This window comes from Apteryx mantelli, chromosome 16 (assembly GCF_036417845.1).
Source record: "Apteryx mantelli isolate bAptMan1 chromosome 16, bAptMan1.hap1, whole genome shotgun sequence".
Lineage (NCBI taxonomy): Eukaryota > Metazoa > Chordata > Aves > Apterygiformes > Apterygidae > Apteryx > Apteryx mantelli.
The window spans coordinates 9,163,107-9,183,710 of record NC_089993.1 but is presented as its reverse complement, the minus strand read 5'-3'; the positions used below and the strand labels follow the sequence as shown (position 1 = coordinate 9,183,710).

The following is a 20,604-nucleotide window of genomic DNA, read 5'->3' as shown; positions in this document are numbered from 1 at the left end:
TCACTCACAAATATTGTGTGATATTAAAACAGCAATCCGCGTTTATACAATCCATGTTCATTCATTGTCCTTACACTAAAGGCACTGTGTAGCTGTGTATAGCTGTAGGGGCTGCAGTGGAATCCCCAGATGAGCAGTGATCCATTTTAAGCAGAGAAATTTGAAAGAATTTTGACAGAATGTCTGAATGCAAGAAAATTTCATGTACAGCTGATGAGATGTGGTTAATTTATGATTCTGCCTTGCTTTGCGTTTACAGATGCAACTAGTGTTAAAAGCTGTCGGAAATGCGGGACTGGCTGCAGCTTCACTAGCTCCTGTTTTGAGTTTTTGTGCTTCCCTGAGAAGTAATCCTACTGAAATTCGTCTAGCTGCTATACAGGCATTCAGGCGCATTCCCTGTTCTGTCAGGGTAAGTAATTTGTTGCCAGCAGGTGACTGATGGCTTCCTGGTGCTGTCCCAGAGTTTGGACTTTCTGGAATAGTTATGAAACATGCAAACAAATAAGAATCAAGTGTAAATGTGTCTTCCCACACAGCTCTTCTGCTGTTGGAAAGGTTGGTAGGACCATAATACACTTTGTATTAGCTGGGGCAAGACACCCAGCCACTGAGATAAAGCTTATGACTTTTAAAAAAGTTACTTGAGTTGTGCAGCTTATGACTATGTGGGTTGTGGCTGAAAGCCCACAGTACTTGATCTTTCCAGTAGTCTGTTCCTCTGTATCCCTCTCTGAAATGCTAGAGTATTTAAGTATTTAATATGAGACACTTGCTCTGATTGGCAGTACACTATCATAGTTAGGATATTTTGTTAATGGTTTGAAAGAAGAAAACACAAACAAGTTACTTAAATAACTTAATGTTAAAAACAATGGCAAAGCCAGGAGTGCTAGTCTGGGCAAAGGTGGCTGTCCTGCTTCAGAAGAGCAAGGAGTTTCCACAGCGCTTGCATGGACTTGCACTTAAAAAAGCATTTTCTGTGGCTTGCTTTCTTCAGTTTAATTCCAGCATAGATTGGCATAATTTGCTTGTTCTGTGATTTTGAAGCTCCATGTTGCTATTTAGAGCTGTTGAAAATCTGAGGTATATGTGTTGTCATGCACCCTATCATCATCATCTAATAAGTGAGCTCCTAAACTAATGCACTGTGAGTGGACTAGGGAGTGTTAAATGCTAATAGAAATGCTGCTAATATCAGTCACCTGTGCCTTAATTCCGGGCAGTTCACCAGAAAATCCGTGCTTGCTGATACTGGCGAAGTATTGAAAAGAATGAATTCGCTGCAGTCCTACCCTTTGTTTGAGACCAGGAATAAATATTGTTGTCTGTGTGTTAGCTGTGGCAAATACATGTGAGGTAGAGAAGAGCTTACTCCTGTGGAATAAAACCCTCATTCACAGTAGTGCTAGCAAGCCAGGCTCTTTGTTAGAAACAGTCCTATACGTATAGATTAGTGGATAGGCCATAATGGCAGTTTGTTCTGAAAATTTGTGGATAAGGTAGTATGGAGAATATGTGCATACATTTGTATACATATTGCATGAAGGGACTTTGGCAGTGTAATTATAACAATGGCTATCTTTTTCAGACATAAAAACCCAGTTATACCCTGAAGTGCATACGTGAGGTATTTTAGGGGAGTAAATACCATAATCCTATTTTGCTTTTTTTGTAATCTTTTTTATCTTTCTTTTTCTCTTAGAATGCTGTATTAGTTCAGCTGTATCAAGCAACTAGTGATGAAGTGGAAATAAGGATTGCTTCTTACTATATAGCAATGAAATGTCCATGTGAAGAGTTATTTAAACAAGTACAAAAGACTTTGCAAAAGGAAACATCCAGTCAAGGTTAGCAAGCAAGTACTGAAGTCTTAAACCTTCCAATTTAATGCAGTATCCCTGAATTCTGATACTTTCCTTCCTTTGTCTTGGGTTGGTGTACCACCTAAGTAATTTGCATAAGACTTCTGAGTAACAAGCTCTCTTTAAGTCATAGAGCACACACTAGTTTTTAGTTACCTTGTTCATAAAAAGTAATATGAAAAAATATTTTTTTTTGTGAAAAAGAAATTTATATCAGTATTAGTGGTGTGTGCACTGAATTAGCACTGGAGCCTAACATTTGTTTTCTTCAGGGGGGAATAAGTCTCTGTTTGAGGAGCAAATTCCAAAACACATGGAATATGTTGACCCCTCAGTGTAGCACATATGCAACCAAGCCATGACTGACACATCGTCTTGCAGGAGTATTGATTTTGGAACACAACAGTATAACTGTATGTGCTTTTTGTTCGAAGGTGTGTTTGGAAATCCACGTATGCTGCACAGTGCAGAAAGATTCTGTGTATTAGAACGGTTTGTTTGCTGTATGTAAAGAACCTTTATTGCTAGTTTTCTCTTTTCTCTCTGTAATTCCATGTCCATTAGTAAGCCTCAAGAGAGCTGATAATTGCATGCCAAAATTTATGTAGGGGATCTGATTAATAGAACTGTCTATGTTTAAAGTTGCTGAATACTTGCTGGTAAAAGGCTTTGTTTACGGTTGGTTGTAGTCTTTAACTGTTGATGATAAGATTTTCATGTGCTTGCTGTCTATCTTAGACTTAATTTTTTTTTAAACATTTCAGTACACTGGGTCAGAGATTTTCAATAACAAAATGAGTGATGCTGCCAAAATGAAAGTTTAAAACCATTTTTTAAAGAATTCTGTTGCATCTGTTCTTTGAAGAAGGGACTTGAAATTTGGCAAATGTGAGAGTCCTACAGTAAAAGAGATATCTAAGGCTCAATGAAATATCTCCAGTTTTGATCAAGTTATAAGAATCTGAAAAATCACTGAGCTCGCTCATGTTCTTTAGAAATTCTTAGAGACTGGCTCTTACAGTCCATTGCATTCTAACTGTATATCCTTTAGGCTCACAGAGCTCCTTGAGATGCAAGTTGTGTTGGGTTCACATTCAGATCCCAGTCCAGGTATGGTAGCTGGACAACCTGTGTAACAGGATTTTGACTTTATGCTGTCTGTAGCCCTAGACTGCACCTCAGAAAGGCACAGCATTAGCAGTGCCCATAATTACTTTGCTGTGTGTCATTTATATATACACCATTGCCAAAGTCAGTACTATGTAGTAGCTCTTCCACATTATATACAGCTTGCTTGGCACTTGAGAACTCCGCGTACCTTGTCCAGGTCAGCTTCATGCAGTATGTCAGCTTTACCTTGGGCTGAGACTATGGGGTTTATCATTCCTGTTCTTATCCTTCTGGCATTATGAAGGAGAACAAGGTGTGCAGGCCAGAAGTGAGGAGTGGTGAGGTCCCGTAGATCTCATCTGGACAAGCGGGAATCAGCACTGTGGGGCTCAGTGTGAAATGCCCCTCCTGTGAGAACAGGCAGTGCCTCAGAAGGCAGTAGCTTACTACCACTTCTTGGAGTCATGTTCTTTGTTTAAGTAGTGGGGGTCTGTGCTATGGCTTTACCCTATGGCTTTTTATTTGATTCAACCAAACTGGAGAATAACTATATTGATGAAACTTTCATATTCTGGCATTTTTAAGTGCTTGATATTGCAGTTCTGATATTTTTAAGGTCTTTTCTTTGCAAGTAATGGCATAACAGAAGGGCTTCTTTGTTGTGGGTTTACTTGGAGCTAAAGAGCCAGATTCCACTCTGTTACTTTAATGTAAAACCTAAACATTCCTAAATTGTTTCAGCTGCACAGCCTGCCTCTAATCTGTGTATTAGTGTTGTATCTTTATTTGAAGCACTCCTTTGAATGAGGTATAGAAAATCCTTTGCAAACAGTAGCGTAGGTTAACTTTACTTACACTTGCCTAGTTAACTGAGAAGTATAAATGAAATTAAGGAGTGAATTGCCCCTCACATGCCATATTGGAAAGCAATAAGACAGTATTTAAATACGTTGACTATGGGAAAGGTAGGGATGCATCAACTCTAATTTTAATGCTGCTGAAAATGAGTGAATTCTGTTGCAGTCAGAGGAATGGTTTAGGATTAATTCTGGTATGAATAAAATGGTCCCTTGTATCAGTTTTAAAAATGATTTTATATTTTTCTCTGATTTCCAAATATTTTTCTTTGTCTAATTTAAGTGGGCTCCTTTGTTTGGAGTCATCTCTCCCAGCTCCTGGAGACAGATGATCCCCTGAAGGAGCACCTTCGTGATTCTATTCCTGATGACATCCTTAGCAAAGATTTTGACTGGGAGGCATGGAAATACTCCTCGTATTCAGATGTTACATTCCACACAGGTATGTGGAGTTCTAGAACTTGCTGCTTTGTAGAATATGCATTATTAAAAACCCACATGGCTTTCCTGGTCCTTTACATCTAATCTTGCAGTGGAGCATTTTAATTCTTATGACTTAATAGAAAATAACTATGCAAATGTAGGCTTGATTCTACTCTGATCTTTATTGGAGTATATCAAAAGTAACTCCAGCAAGCTAGATAACATGCAACTTGTCTTTTGTGAGAGTGGAAAATAAGAAGCAATGAATTTTTTTTATTTTTGTGAACACCAACATTTGATTCCTTCCATAGTGAGGTTCCTTTGCAGCAACAGGGGATTGGGATGTGTTTTTTTTTTCTTCTGATGTATTGTAAGTGCTCTTTTTTTAGTGTTAGCGAGATAGTATGCTTTCAGGGAATTCTACTGAAGTCTTTGTTATACTAAAAAGTTAAATAATATCCCCTTTTGGCTGAATGTTTTATTCACCATCTTCTTAATAGGCAAAGTTGCAAATTTGCAAAGAATGATGGGATTTGAAAAGTGTATGAGAATAGCTGAACTCCAAATGACTGACATCTGATATTTTATATTGCAGCTGGTGCAGGTGCAAATATGGAAGCATCAGTGGTCTTTTCTCCTGCATCTTTTCTACCACGATCAGTCATGACAAACTTGACTGTTCATCTTATGGGGCAGGCTATCAATCTACTGGAGGCAAGTTCTGGGAATTTTTTTTTTATCCCACTGTTCAAAGGAGACTTGGTGGATTGAAGTAGAAAGAAATGTGTTCTATTTTCCCATTACAGTCCATTTACTGAGGTATGCTTTTCACTGCTACTGCAAAGTTGCCTTCAGATTGACAAGAAGACTCCTTTTTTTCAGTGGACATATTTGTATTAAAACCACTTTCACTCTAGTAGTACAATAGACTAGCCAAGTGAATTATATTCAACTGTAGCTGCTGATTCAAATAAAAAATAAAACTCAGTGTTGCTACGTTCTGAGAACCCTGGTCTATCTCCTGTTAAGTCCTTCATTTGACTTCAGTGGAAACTGGATTGGCTTGGATACACTACTCCTTTAATACGAGAGAGAGAGAGAGTCATACATAGCTGACTGAACTCACAGTTTTATTCCCACTGACTGTCCCATGCTTGGGATAATTAAGTGGCCTGCTTGCAACCTCATCTTTAATTGTGCCTCTAGTTGTACCTTGAGTAGCTCAACTGTAAAAGAAGGCAACGTTTGGCATGTGGAATCTTTATTGCAGGTGAAAAGGCATATGTGGAAGAAAGAATTTAATGTAACCTTCAGATCTCAAGTTACATTTAGGTGTAGTAAACAGAAAAAATATTTTTTCAATGCCATGTGTCCCTAATTGATACATATTACTGGTATTATCTTAGGCGAATTTCCAAACAGAATCTCGTTCCAGGAGCATAAAATGGGTGCGTTCTTGTTTTACAACCAAAATACTGTTTGTAACATGCTAATCTAAGGTAGCTCAGACCATCCCTTATGTTGTAAATAAATTATTATGAGATTAAGAATGGATTTTTCTTTTGTACTGAGCTTCACATAATCAACAAACTATAGTAAAATACTTAATACTGAAATACCCATGTTGGATGCTGCATGGGGTAGGATACTAAACTTTATAGATCACTGTGATCTTGTGCGGTAAATCCTTGTTCCTACAAAAACCTGAAGGTTACCAACTTTGATGTATTTTTAGTTGACTTGTGAACACTGTATTGTTTCCTCTAGGTTGGTGTACGGTTAGAGAATGCAGAAGTTCTCATGCAGAAGATTTTTGGGCAAAAGTCTGCTACTTTCAGTGACTATTTTTTTGCAAACACTGATGAAAGAAAGCACAAGTCAGAAAACCCAGTGAAGACAGTAGGAAAGGTCAAGCAGAGGAAGCTCACTTCAAAGCGGTACAGCCATGGTGATCGTCTTGTGACCAAGGCTGGCAAGCCAAAGTTGAGAAGAGCTAACCAGAATTGTACTGGTAGAAAATATAATAAGATGAGTGAGTTAGTGAAGAAGGTAACTGCTTCTGCAGATCTTGGAAAAATTCACGATGTTTCTCAGTTAACCTTAGGGCTCCATCTAGCATTACTTATTGCTGTGTATTATCATGACTCCTTTGCAGAAAGCGTACATAACTTTTTCCACTCACACAGAACTTAACAGCTGCACAAAATACAAAGCCACAAAGAGCTGAGTCTCCTTTTTTTCAGAAAGCTTTGTCTCAAAACAATGACTCTCAGCCAGGGGAATGTGTTGCCAGTATTTTGGGGTTCCTCCCATTATTTTGAACACTGATCCTCTTTCCAGTGATGTCCTTTTGTCTGTTGACTTCTCTGGCACTGTAAACAGCTGTTTGATGTTTAGTTTCTGAGTCATGTTTGTGATCTGACTTCCCAGATTTGCTGTCAGGTGTTATGTTGAGCCTTTGTGCATTGACCGATGAACCGACTAAAGTTGGCGGGAGCTATGTTCTATGTATGTGACAGGGAATTTGTGGGAATTGACTTTAACTGTTGAAGTATTATCTACAAAAGTTGGGAGCTATGATTTCTTTTGTTTGTCTTAGACCACCTTCCTTTTAGAGTTCATCTTTCTTCTTAGTGTTTCTTGTTACAGTGTAAACTCATGTCTCATGGTCCATGTTGTATTACTCTTGTATGGATTCTTAAGGAGTAAAAATTTAAATTTTGCCCCTTTACAGTTGGCTTAGCAACCATGGTGCCCATAATGGCATAACAGTGGAAATTGTATTCCCCTGTATTTTTCAAGGCTTCATCTGTTTGTGGGTGGGTACAGCAATACTTAGCATTTTCCTGAGTCATCTTAGGAATACAAGTTACCTGTGTTAAATGAAAGCCAGCTTGTGTGGTATGGAGCTGAAGTTTAGCTGTAAAGGACAGGTACTAATCCAGGATCTTAAATGGGCTTGAAATATTTATAAAGGGGATTGATATCTGTTTGCTAATAACATAAGCTGTACTGATGAATTGCTTATTAGGGGTCTGAAAGGAGTTTAATGTAAACATAATTCTCTTCCTGATTTATTTCTTTACCCTATGTCAGTTCACTGAGAGAATGGTGAGGAAGAAGGAGCTGAAATGTGAGCTAAGCATAAAGATCTTTGGAAATGAACTTAGCTTTTTGGATTGTGCAGATTCAAGAAAACAGATGAAACATTATTCTTTAAATCTGGCTGAGCTGGCTGTCAAACTTCTGAAGGTAGAAGGAACCTTTCTGCTATTTGAGAAACTACTTTCTGGCAGATATGTAGAAGATACAGAATATTACTTATTCTTTCTCTAAACAAAACTTTAAAAGACTCCAGTATATGTTGGGCTTAAACGGCATTTGGTAAATTGTAGTTTGAATTGCATTAGTGTTTATGAGGCAAGGACTTGGTCTGTTGTCTGATGGTTCTTCTCTCTTGTTTTTCTCTTTCAAAAGCGTCCATGCTTAAGTGCAAAATAATTCCTTTTATTAACCAGGAAAAGACTAGTGCCTACTCTCATGCCCTGGCTAGACACAGGCTTTGGGCTACTTTCTTCCTTGTTTCCAAAACCAGCTCAGTTAAAAATACATTGAGGAAAGAGAAATGCAGTGCATAGTTTTGCCCCCCAAAAAGGTCTGGAAAAATTCTTGCATGGTGGCTTTATTATGCAAAATAATTCTGGTTTGTTTTTTTGTTATTTTCACCACAGGGGCAAGAGGTTCAGTTTAATAAAAGACTGAGTTTGGCCACTGAAGAATTGCAATTTCCAGCAATTTCAGGCTTTCCTGTTCAACTGGCTGTCAATGCCTCAGCAGCAACCAATGTAAAAATCAAAGGGAATGTGGATTTCAAACAATGGTCAAATTTCTTTGTAAATGGATATATCAAGCCAAGGTAATAGCTGCTGCGAATGTGTGTCACTTCCACATATTCCTGTCATTAAGCAGCAATTCCTGATATGCGAGTTCTGTGTGGACATCCATTATAATCAGTCAGGAAATTCCTGAAGAACTCAGCAGTCACCAGGCTTATATTGCTGAAGAGTTGCTGCGCTACAAGGAAAGTAGCTGTTTCCTATCCTGTCTGATTTTAAACTCTCCTTGCTGTGCTTTTCCAGTCCTGCTTTAAGCTGACCATTCTCTCCTATCCCTAAGTCAACTTCCTGAATGTTTGCATGCAGATGATCTTTTGAATTGCTTTATCCGTTACAGGGATGGCGCTTTTGGGGATTTTTCCAGGATCAAACATGCAGTTATGAATCCACAAACCAGCTGATGATTTAATCCTATGTTTCCTTATCTGGCTATAGTAGCTTTTTACACATACTGAATTGTTTACTAACCTTTGCTAAGTGTGATATAACTACAGATGAACTTACACCGGGTCACTTAGTTCCCTTCCCTAATATTCCCTGCTGAAGTTTGGGTTCAAATCCATTACTCAGGACATCTCTCATAATGCTTAGTTTTGCAGTAATTAATGTTAAAAAGTGTATATCTATATACCTAGAATATTTTCAGTTAGTGCCTGAAACAAAATATTCATCATGATTTTGATGTTAGCAGTGTATTTTGTACAGCATCAAATGCTATGTGTTTATTCAAGAGGATAAGAAGCCTGTGATTTAAATTTAAAGTTCCTTAAAAAGAAAGTGCTTTTCATAGAAGTGTGTGCATCTCCATCTTTCAATAGTGCATTTATCCAGATTTCTGTCCAAATGGGAACTGTGGGGACTTTGGGAAAAGCTGGCCTAAGCTGGGAAACAGGAATGAGGACATCTACTAGCCTTGATGGGGGAATCCAGGTTAAAAAAGGGAAAGAGCTCAAAGTTTTTTTGAACACTCCAGAAGAATCTATGGAGATAATTAATTTCAGGTAAGATGAAGCAAGGACATCTTCCTGCAAATAGTAACCATGATAACCTTGAATTGGAGCTTAACTGGCAGACTTGTTGATAGTGCAGAAATATTTTTTCAGGAAACAAACTCTTTCGATCTGACTCATAGTCCAAATTTGCCATTCTGAAGAAAAGGAAGTGGAAATTATTCTGTGCATTTTACATTGTTTTACCATAAATACATCCTTCCAGTGAAGTGAAATGGTCAAATCAAAACCTGACAATAAAAGACATAAATGAATTTTTCATACTCCCCTCTTTTTCCCTACTGAACGTCAGTGCTGTTTCTGGAACTTAAGTGTCTGAAGAATCTAGTTCAGGATATTAAAGTGACAGAGTAAAAGCTTAGCATTACTTCTACAGGCGGTGTTTAGCAAAACCAGATACAGAATGACATTTAGCAAAACACTAGAGTAATTTGGACTATGGTATTAATGAGGTGTGCTCATATCCTTCTAGTGAATTTTTACTTAGATTCTTCAATGTTAGTTAAAGCTTTTATTGTAAAATACCACTTCAACAACTGTCAGATGTTAAGGAGATGAATTGCTTGTGTTAACGCAAGCTAGGCTTTTTAGTTTTTATTTCTGCTGGCTTTCTCTTTTCTTTGCACTTCTAGATTTGATAGAAGTCCAGGTAGAAAGCACTGAGATAATCAGTGTGATGACATATTGTAAACCACATGCCTCTTAGACATGACAATAGATTAATGAAGTGTTTGCAGTATGTGGATTGTTGTTCCTCTGTATTTCTCTTGATTTGGGATGCTGCAGTACTGTAGGATATGCAGTTCAGGAAAAACTTAAGAGCTAAAAGACTGTGGACTTAGCATTTAAACCATCCATTCCTTTTAGGACTCTGGGACGCTTCGTGATGTAATTCTCTTTCTGTAAGCTAGGATGGATGACAGACCATTCATATTTTAAAGGATAAATGCCAAACTAAGCTGTTTTTCGTTATTCATTTTAGGATTTTAATAAGATGTTGGCTACATTAAATTATATATTTCAATGTACTGGTTCATATTTTAGGCCCAGTGTGTTTTTTGCATTCTTAAGTAATTTTACAATTAGTGTTATTTGTAGCTACGGTTACTTATGTTTAAGATTTACATCTTTTTTTTTTTTCTTTTTTTTTCAATAATGGGGTCAACATGTTTTTCTCCCAGTATGCATAATGTCAGATCATGGATCTGATAACTATAACCTGAGTAAACACAGTGTAAACTGAACTGGTTTAAAGGAGAAGGGCTGATTTGAACAGAGGTGGTCACAGGCCATCAGAGAAGTTTAAATCTCTTTATGCAATGGATCATGAACCCCCTCCACTAGTCTTTTGCCCTTTCGTGTGTGGTAAAACTGCCTGAGTTCTGATGTGAAAGGCCTTAATCGTCTTGGGAATGCTAGAAAAGGTTCCAAGCTTGGTTTTGGTTTTAATGCTTCTTCAGCTGAAGAGTGAAAATCAAAATAATTACAAACCTGTATTTTGCATTGTTTGAACAAGAGACTGTCTGTACAATCTATTTTATTAGCCCTTTTGCTCCCATCAAGGGCAGATTCCATGGTCCTTATACAAGCAGTTCAGTGAAATTCTGTAAGAACTTTGGGACTGGAACAAAACTGATGTCCATATCATATCCTGAGGAAAAAAATGTATAGAAGCCAGGAAGTCAGTGGAATTGCAATAAGCTGACCATACCAAATTGCTTAGAACAAAGAGATCTATAGCTAATTGTAAAGCATTGTGGAACCATATCATGATAGTGACATATTAAACATGGAAATTGTGGATAAAAATCAATATTGATTAATAGAACTGTAGAGTGACCTTAGCAGAACTTCACCTCTCTTGTATTTCTCTTTTGGAAATAGATGGCATACAACTGAGAACTTTGTTTAAAACTTGCTGTAGCTTTAGCATAATTGTTTTAAAGTGAGTGTTTGAAATTCTTGGTTGTAGCTCTAAACTCTACTTCACAATGGTGGATGAGACAGAAGATATTGATGTCTTCCAAGACCACACAGAAACCAGATCTTGCACTAGGGAGGAAGGTAAGTCTAGGTATCATATTTATCCTAGAAAGTTTGATCATTCTGAAATATGGGGGTAGAGCTAAACGACAGCAGAGATCATTTTATAGAATAGAATTTCTTCTGGTTTCATATTGCTTCTGAAGAGTCTTCAGTGCTCATTATGTGGTTTGTATATTTTCATTGTGCTCCCTGGATGTCTAACTGTTATGTTCCACTAGTGTCCAAGATTATTGGCTGGCAGTTGTGTTCTGAAATGTTGTGTCCTGACTCAGCCAGTGGTTTGCCTTTCCCCTTTACTGGACCTCTGAGAGTGGCTGTCACATTAACTAAGCAAGACAGAGGCCTGCAGCAATACCTTGTGGAAGCTGCATATAACTATATTCCTCAGGTAATTCTTCATTATGCCATGCTTTACTATGGCTTTGGTAATTTTTTTTAAGTTTACTTACACTGATGAAAGAACAGTGCATCTCAGTACTACTATACTCAGTACTCAGTATATTCAACTTAGCTAATTTTCAAGGTCTACATTGTTGTTATTATTTCCATTCCTATTAAAGTGGAAAAAGATGTAGAAAAAAATTTTCTGATGCCGATAGTGGGTAAATATTGTTATCCATATACAAGAAATATATAAGGGAATATTAAGTCATTTGCTTAGATAAAACTGATAGAGGTAGAAATGGAGCCTCACCTCACTTTGATGACTTGTTTCTATTTGTGACAAAAAAAACCCCACCCAAAACATCAATTTATTTTAACACCTTAACAGTTGGAATGAAGTAACTAAGTTTAAGTAGAAGGAGTGGGGTTTTTTTACCTTCTGCAGGGGACAGCAAGAATTTATATCTTTTTCTAAAATGATATACTCAGTATTTGGGGACAGTTTCTGGAGCTCCTGCTTTACTCTTTCAAGGTTGTGTTTGAACTCAACCTGAAAGAGATTGCGGGGAAACTGCAAAAAGAAAGAAGGGGTAAAGCCCCAAACTGACCTTTCTGTCCTGAAATAACCTCGTTTTAAACAGAACCAAATCAAAGATTCACATACTTCTGTCCAACAGGAAATTGTAAGTAAACTTAAGATGTGTCATGATGTGTTTATTTCATGTGTCACATAGTATGTAAGAAGATAGGAGTGTTCTGTGTTTGTAAACCTAATTACTTTTTGTTAGGAGAACTATTAATAGAGATGTTGCAACTACTGCTATCGTTTAGGCCAGATGAACAGAGATTTGCTTCCTGATGCTATTTCCAAATTCTTCCCCCTATAGTTTCTCCTTCCAAACTTCATGCAGGTTGCTGTAATATTTGCAAAACAGTTCATTGTAACTGCAGCCTGCAATTGTCATATGAGTGTGGAGATTACAGCAAAGGAAAGCACTGAGTGTCTAGAATCATCATTTTGGACTGAAGAGAAATACAGAGACTTATGTTCTAAAAATGCTGCACCTGTAATAATATAGTTGTGCTCTGACTGTTGTGCAGTGTTGTCTAGCATTTGTAGGTTTATTATAAGTTCATATAGTTTGTCATTTGAAATGAAACATTTAAGTATTGTCTCCCCTTTGTATTTTAAGAAATGTTTATCTAAATATGATTTTCCTTATATTTATTCATAACTCCTCATATTTCTCAAATGCATTTCTTACTGTTTGAATTTAAAGATTGATATTGTAATGTTGTAATCTCCTGGCTCATGAGAAACACTGACTTTTATGAGAGAGTGTAGAACCTTAAAGAAAGAACTGTAAAGTGTTGAACCTGGAAGAAAATTGTTGAAAATGCTTGTGACTTAGGCCTGAACTGTAGCGCTTACATTTATAACTGGAAGTGTCATCTGAATTTGCCCAAGTTTTGGCAGGTTTCACCATAATTTCAAAACGAGTTCAGTCTGCTGTGGACATCCCACGTGCTCAAGCCAAGTTTCACAAGACAAGCACTAGACAGGGAATGGGAAATACAGCTTGAGAATGGGAGAAATAGAAATTGGTTGCTGTAAAGTTCTAAAAGCAGAGGCGTAAAAAAAAAAAGATAGCAGTGAAGATGGTTGTGATCATGTGATGTAATTCAGTCTGGCAGACTCTGTTTTGCAAATTCTGTGTCCATCTCAAATGTCATTATCCTTTCTCTTTTCAGGAGGATTCTTGGATCCCAAATGAAGCTGTCCTTCACTTCTTCATTGGGACTCCAAAGTCAAACTTGAAAAGGGATGTTGGTGTTGACCTAAATTTTAGTGTCCTGCAGAAGAAATTCAGAATCAAATTTATACAACCGAAGAAGAAAATCGAGATAGATGGTAGGTTTTCCAACTAAGAACCAGATTAAGAGTTAATGTCAATCAGGAGAACTTACTGGCATTGACAGAGAAATGCCAATATATTTCAGTCAACAATCTAGTGTTAAAACTAGTGCTGTGTGATAGCCGTTCAATTTACTGCTTTAGGTGACACCCATTCCCAATGGTATTTGCATCTTGGTTAAGACTTCCTGTTTTGCACAGTCAGAGGTTCAGTATATCGTTCACAAACTTGCATCAGTGGAAAGCTGTTACCAGTATATGTGAAGGTAAGGGTAAGAAACATGATGGATTGTTCTGTTATCTTTTACATATACTTGAGTGGCCTTACTGTTACTGAATTTTTATTTCGCTGTATTCTGCTAGTTGTGATAGGAAATTACTTGTTGCCAAACCAATTAGAGTAATGATTATGATATTACTGTGCATTATAATTGGAAATAACATTTCAATCACAGTAAAATATAGAAAATAAAGTCAACAAACTCACTGATGAAATATAAACTGATAATATGTGAATGATAATACTATAGACAACAAATTTCAGCTTCTTTGACTTGATGGTCAAAATATTTAGATTAATATTAAAATGTATTGTCTGCCAAAGTCAGGCTGATTTTTTTTGTTTGTTTGTTTTATGTATTTTGCCAAATCACAAATACAGAATCTGTCCCTCCAGAAATGTTTTTCTTGATCCCAGTTATTTTCAAAATGGATTACATGGAAGATTTACCTATGCTGTGCAAAGGCTTGGGGTGCAAAGTGTTCTGAGCTCATGGAACGTCTCCACAGCACAACACAGCTTTATGAGCTTTGGCACAGAGCTATGTAAATCACTTCCAGAATGAAGCTGGTTTGCTGGAGACAGCTTGGTTGCCTCTTCTCCATGACTGTGTTCATCCTTTCAGAATGAGATGTGTATTCTGAGGACACTTCAACTCCTTTGCAAACTTTATTCCACATTTTTTTCCTTTGTTCTGAGATTTATTATGTTTTTACTCTGCAAATATATTGTTCACAGAAATGGCAACTAGCATTTTGGATACATTTTTATTAAGCATTACTGAATTATGTATGTCCAGGAAAGAGTAAATATTTTTATTTTTCTCTAAGGGAAAATTGAGTTTTTGAAAAATTCACGGATGGGACGCCTGGAGCTGATAGTAGATGACCGAGATGTATACTACATTAAGGTATGTTTTCAGTCCAAGAATTCTCATAACTAGGGTGAATACTTGAATAAAAGCACATGAAGACAATTCCAAAAGAAAGCCAATGAGATGCACATGTATTGAAAAGTATCTGTGCGAATAATCCATCAGGGAAATTATCAGTTCTCTTTATTAGTTATTTTGAGATGATTCGCCAGTATGTATTTGAACCTAAATTGCTGGGTTTTAAAAGATTTAAGGCATGGCATCTGCATGTAATCTCAAGCAATTTTGTCATATTCAGATGTACTTGAAGCCTTTGGGTTGGTTCCAACATTAAATCAGTAGAGACAATAACATTCACTCCTGTGGACTTTGGTTTATGTGTATGTGTAGTCACACACAATTTCAGACTTATAGTCTGCCTATATGTAATAACCGACTAAGCGTAGGCTTAGTTTCTCCACTTCTGTGGACTCCATAGATGTAAGAATCTCCAAGATACCATTCTTTGTTACACAAACCATTTTTTTTAAAGCACTGGGGAATAGGCAAGTACATGCCAATGTCTAATTTCTGAAATGAATAAGCAAACAAAAATTCAGGTGGACATTTATCACTGAAATTTTACTGGGATTTTTTCTCTATTCCAGGATTTAAAACTTTGTTCATTACTTGTCTGAAACCCATAGCAGGGTGGCATGTCTTCTGTGGGCCTCCAAAGTCAATCATTTTCAAACACTGTGCATTTTCCTACTGTGAGCACAGTATTTAACAGATTTTTCTTTTTCCTAGAGCAATATTTCAGCTAAGGTATTTTGGATGTTTCTTCTTCTGTTCAGCTCGATGACAAACCTGAACACTGCTTAGCTTTGCAGAGTGTTGTATTTGCATCTAGTCTAACATAAATTTAGTTCTCTACTAGACAGCTAGTGTTTTCAATAACACCATATAATTTTTTGGCCCAGTGTTGTAATGTTTTTTGTGATTTCAGTTACTATGGAAATCAGCAGGAGATGGAAATCATCATCCGACACCACTGTGTTTTTTGTATAGTTGGAAAAATAAAGCCATCCTCCCTCGCCTTTATTTGTTAACAGCAAGTTTTAAGGGTGGGGTTTTTTGGGTGCACAGAAAAAAATCTTTTTTTCCTTCTCTCATCTCATTCCCAAAGTGCCCACGTCTAGAGTATTGGTTTCTCAAAACTTAATCAACTGGCACTGTTGAGTAGTTTGGGGGGTTGTTTTTGTTTATTTGTTTGGGTTTTGGTGTGGGTGTTTGTGTTTTGTTTCATGTATTTTTTTGTTTTGTTTTGTTTTTAGGGAATGACAGATTTGCACATACGAAGTGGAGAGCAGAGATACATGACCCAGCTGGAGGTAAAGCTGATAAGACAAAGCAGCCCTATCATTCTGTCAGGAAACATCACTAAACAACTTGGCAAGAAGATAGCTTTTTCAGTATCCCTGAATAATTTATTGAAGGATGCTGCATTTCTTTCAGGTTAGAGGACAATAAGTATTTGCCATATAAATGTGAGTTCTGGAGGTCTCAGAAAATATGGAGGCTATCTTAAGGTTGCCTTGTTTTGGACATGTGTTTCTAGAATCTCTTTCAAATCAGGAAAACCGCTTTTTAAAATGATTATTCTTTATAAATTATTCTGAAATACATATTAGTACTAATAAGAGTTACAGAATAAATTATAAAATAAACATTATTTTTAATTACTCTTGAACAGGATGGAGGAAATAATTTGTAAGGAGTCATTTAACCAGAAGAAATTGCAATATTTACAATATTTTCTGTTGTTCACTTTTGTTAGTACAAAACAGTGCAGAGACAAATATGTAGCTAAACTTCTCCTAAGACCCGTTGTTCTGAAAATCTTGTAATTAGTTTTTTCCTCACAGATACAGTAACAGGAAAATGTAAGAGAGCAAATATCAGAAAGAGGGCTTTACCATTTGTATAATGCCAGTTTATTAAAAGGTAAATTAATACGGTAGAATAAATCAGTGATGTAAGACTAAGGTGCTCTGTTTTTTCTTTAGTGTTTCTTACTGTGGCAAAGACATTGCCAGGTCATAAGATTCCCCACAATGTTTTCAAATCAAACTAACTTTTCAGGAGTGCCAGTTGCCAGTTTGTGTCTTGAGAGAGCTTTTTGTGAAATTTCTTCTTCATCCTTAACTTTCACATGGAGTGCTAGTGACTGCATCCAAAAATGGTGCTGGTCTGATTTAAACACATATCCCCTGAGAACTGGGCTGCATCAGTTCCTCCTTTACAAAGGCCACATCTTTGCCAGCTTAATGTAAAAGTTGTAAATCTCTGCATCTGTTATCTCTATAGTTAATTAAAAGGATCAATCTATTAAAATTGGTTCCCGTTAAGGAGCAGCTTTGGGCTAGATTCATTTCAGTAAACTACAGGCAGTATCTGAGCTGTCCATTAGAAATATGGTCTGTACAAAGTAGCCAGAGTAAGAGACAACATGTTCCGTCTTTTTTGTTTGCTATACATGGAGCTTACCAAGACTACATGGGGTTTCTCAGTTAGATGGAATGAGACTGGTCACATTTGCTTTTTGCTCACTGGAGTATTCCTTTTGCTAACTAATGTTAGCAAATGTACTTTGTGTTCTATCACTGCATGCTCCATTCTACTCTTTTCGTAGTATTTCTGGAGAAAAAGCTTGATGATAAGCTGCGGCAGTACTCACTTGAAGGGGAGACTTACCTTCCAGGTGTTCTTGGAGTTCATGTCTTCAGTCTTCTCCAGCAATGTGAGAGCTTGTGGTCACATGCTTTGAGGATAAAATATGGATTCCCAGGTACAGTTAAAATGAGGAAAAATGAAAATATTTTGTCTCAGATTTTTCTGCAAGTTATTTGCCTGTATGTCCAGGACCCTCTCTTAGAAGGAAAGATATCACACCATTTTTAAGCTATGTGGCCTGAAACCTAGATTGAGTTTCTCTTTCCACTTGGATGAACTTTGCTCTTTGAATCCGCGTATTAAAAAAATAATTTTTTTTCTAATGTGCTTTCACAAATATGTCCAACACTTGTTTAAAATTTGTTATTTCAATAGGAATTTCTCCTAATTAATTCATGTTCCCAGATGTTTATGCAAAATGAACAGGTGCATACATTCACTTAAAAATGTGAGGGAATGTTTCCAGAAAATTATTTGCTGTATTTAACCCATTATAACATATAAACTCTACATTAATTTTATTAGACAAAGCAGGTGAACATTAGTACTATGAACTCTATGAATGTGCTGAATACTTATAGTAGCTGGTCACTGTGAGCAGTACTGAGTGATTGTATACATAAAGCATATTGCACATTCAGAGAACATATGTACCAATATGAATTTTCTTAAACCAGCACAGGTATGACCCTATCATTTTGCTAAAAATGGCACGCTGATTAGAATATCTTATACATGCAAATAGAAACATACCTGAACATTTAAAACGATCATAAATGATGCTTGTATATAAGAAAAGCTATTTTGCAGTTACATTCTTAGAGCTTAAGTCAGATCTTGTTATATGCCTAGTTTGACAACTATTCCACCTGAAGTACTCAAAAACAATTCCATTTAAAAACTACTGGATTTAAAAAATAATAAATTATTAATTATACTCAATGGTTAAAACTTCAGATTCATTATTTTAAGCTTTTCTCAGTGACCATGAGGGCTGAAATTTTATTACTGGTTTTGGTTTGTTTTTAATGAAAGCTGAAATTCTCATGCAATATCATGATATCAGGAGCTGAGTGGTAACAGAAAATCTTCAAATATGGTGAGGCCCCAAGAAAGTTGCAAAAGTTGACCATGATTAATTTATAATACTTTTACTTTATCCAGGTAAAATTCCATTTAAATAATAAACTCTCCTATTTTATTTTTTTTCTGCGGAAAAAGTGAGTGAAACAATCTGGAAATTTGGCAGACTAAACATAAGCAGAGCTTTAGATTTTCTTAAACAAAATCAGCCCAAATATTTGGATCATTTTCATTCTGTTCTTAAGAGGGATCAGCTGTTTCCAATTTCCTAAACTTGAAAACAATTTTAATTTTATTTGAGAATGAAATAAACACAGGCCCAAACTCTTATAGTAAAGCCTATAACGTGGGTGGTCTTAGGATTTTCATTTCTAGTGCAGCTTGTGGAAAAAATCAAAATTTGTAATGCCTAGCCCAGTTTTTCCTAACTTTTATGAATTGTTTTCCCTATAAAGCACGTCTCTAGTCAGCAGTGCAAAGTTAGTGATTGCCATTAGGTTGGACCGCTAGCTGGCAAATAAGTTCAAGTATCAGAAAGAGTGTTTTGACAGCAGCTTTGAGTCTGTAAATGTGTCTAGATCTTGGGCAGATATTGAGGACCGTTGTTGAGCTGCACTTCATGGTGCTGCAGTTATACCACTATTGGTATCAGTCTTAACAAACTTTAGTCAGTGTATTTAGAGTGCAGAACATACTTCATAAAGATTATGGCTTCAAGTCAAGTGCTCAGTCCTTTTATTGTCTTCCATGCACTCAGACTCACGATACCTGTCCTGCTCCTTTGGTGGTTAAGCAGTTATTGGAACCAGTAGTTTGAATCTGGGAAGGAGTCAAGACAGTGATGGTGAAGAACTGCCAATCCTTTTACATGAATTAAATATCTACTTACCTTTGTTTCTTATTGTGGTAGTGTTTTCATTTTCATAGGTGTAACTCACTTATCAAACAAATACAAACTCACTGTTCTTAAATGCAGCTTCCGTAAATGTGTGCTTATATTTTGATTCTTAGGATAAAACAACAAATATATGTCTGTAAAAATAGATGAATCCCACTTTAATGTTTTTGAAAAATAGAAATATGAAACCAACTCTAGATTTGTACTATTGACATTTTGATAGTTTATTTTTGAATAATGTAAACAGATAACTTCATGGTTTAACTTAAACAGGAGATGCAAAAAACCTTCATCATGAATGCAGTACGGGGCAGAAGATTAAAGAGGAGACTGGTGCACACGAAGTATACAGACTGGATATTGGGCATGAATTTCACTGTACGCAGACTCCAACCTATAATCACAAGGTAGAGATGTTGACAAAATCACTCGTGCACTTTTCTGAGGGGCTTCAACAGAGCAAGATGTCATTTTTGGATTGGTCTTTTTCTTCCTGTCTTCTTTTTTTGTCTTGATCTCCTGTGTAGACAAAGAGATCAAGTCAATTTGCTGATTTGTGCCCTCCATTACACTGTAAATCATCAGACTCTCCAGTGATGACATTTTTTAATGTATCAATTCACAGAATTTCTGCAGAGTGTTTATGAAAATGTTTATATTATATATAAAGTAATAGTATTAATAAGTTTAGGAGTGCATTTAATTGTTCTGGACTTCTTGTAACTAAGAAGTTATCTCTTCTATGATTATCCTTAGAAGTTGTATGTGTAGAAAATAAGGCATTTTACTTGGTTTTGTATTAGTTTTCTAGTTCAGATTTGGAGATACTCTTAAAAATCGCAATTGTGTGCCTCTCAAATGCAGAGAAAGGCAGACCTGTTTAAAATTTCTTCATTGTTACTGACTGTACAAAGACAAAGTTTCTTTTAAAGACAAATCAGCTTTAATATTGAGTGTTTGCTGCAGAATACAGAACTGGATGTAAAATAAGCTTCTGAGATAGAAGAAATTCTGCATCCTTTCAGATTTGCTTTTGGTCCAAGTTGGACTGAAGCCAAAAAGTGTTAAGATTTCCCATGAAGCAGAATCTTGATGGACTGTGCAGCTGCGCAATGGATCCTTGGGGGGCAGTCCATGAGGAGTACCTGCATGCAGTTGTCTTAGCTTTGGAGAAAAGCAGTTTGACTAGCACTGCATTGACTAAATGTTTTGGGCTTTGTATACTGAATTTACGTCTTCTGATGATTT

At 36.5% G+C, this 20,604-nt stretch overlaps 1 protein-coding gene across 1 annotated transcript in view; it reads left to right on the top strand.

The window, feature by feature from the left end:
• Nucleotides 1-20,604, top strand: part of LOC106482633 (uncharacterized) — a 105,578-nt gene that overhangs the window by 27,723 nt on the left and 57,251 nt on the right. Inside the window, exons 12-26 of the mRNA XM_013940242.2 lie at nt 260-412; nt 1,706-1,850; nt 4,116-4,274; nt 4,851-4,969; nt 6,023-6,304; nt 7,352-7,507; nt 7,987-8,171; nt 8,970-9,152; nt 11,134-11,225; nt 11,351-11,595; nt 13,344-13,503; nt 14,617-14,696; nt 15,977-16,157; nt 17,335-17,490; nt 19,630-19,763. Coding sequence (XP_013795696.2) covers nt 260-412; nt 1,706-1,850; nt 4,116-4,274; nt 4,851-4,969; nt 6,023-6,304; nt 7,352-7,507; nt 7,987-8,171; nt 8,970-9,152; nt 11,134-11,225; nt 11,351-11,595; nt 13,344-13,503; nt 14,617-14,696; nt 15,977-16,157; nt 17,335-17,490; nt 19,630-19,763 — 2,430 coding nt within the window. The remainder of the gene's footprint in view (nt 1-259; nt 413-1,705; nt 1,851-4,115; nt 4,275-4,850; nt 4,970-6,022; nt 6,305-7,351; nt 7,508-7,986; nt 8,172-8,969; nt 9,153-11,133; nt 11,226-11,350; nt 11,596-13,343; nt 13,504-14,616; nt 14,697-15,976; nt 16,158-17,334; nt 17,491-19,629; nt 19,764-20,604) is intronic.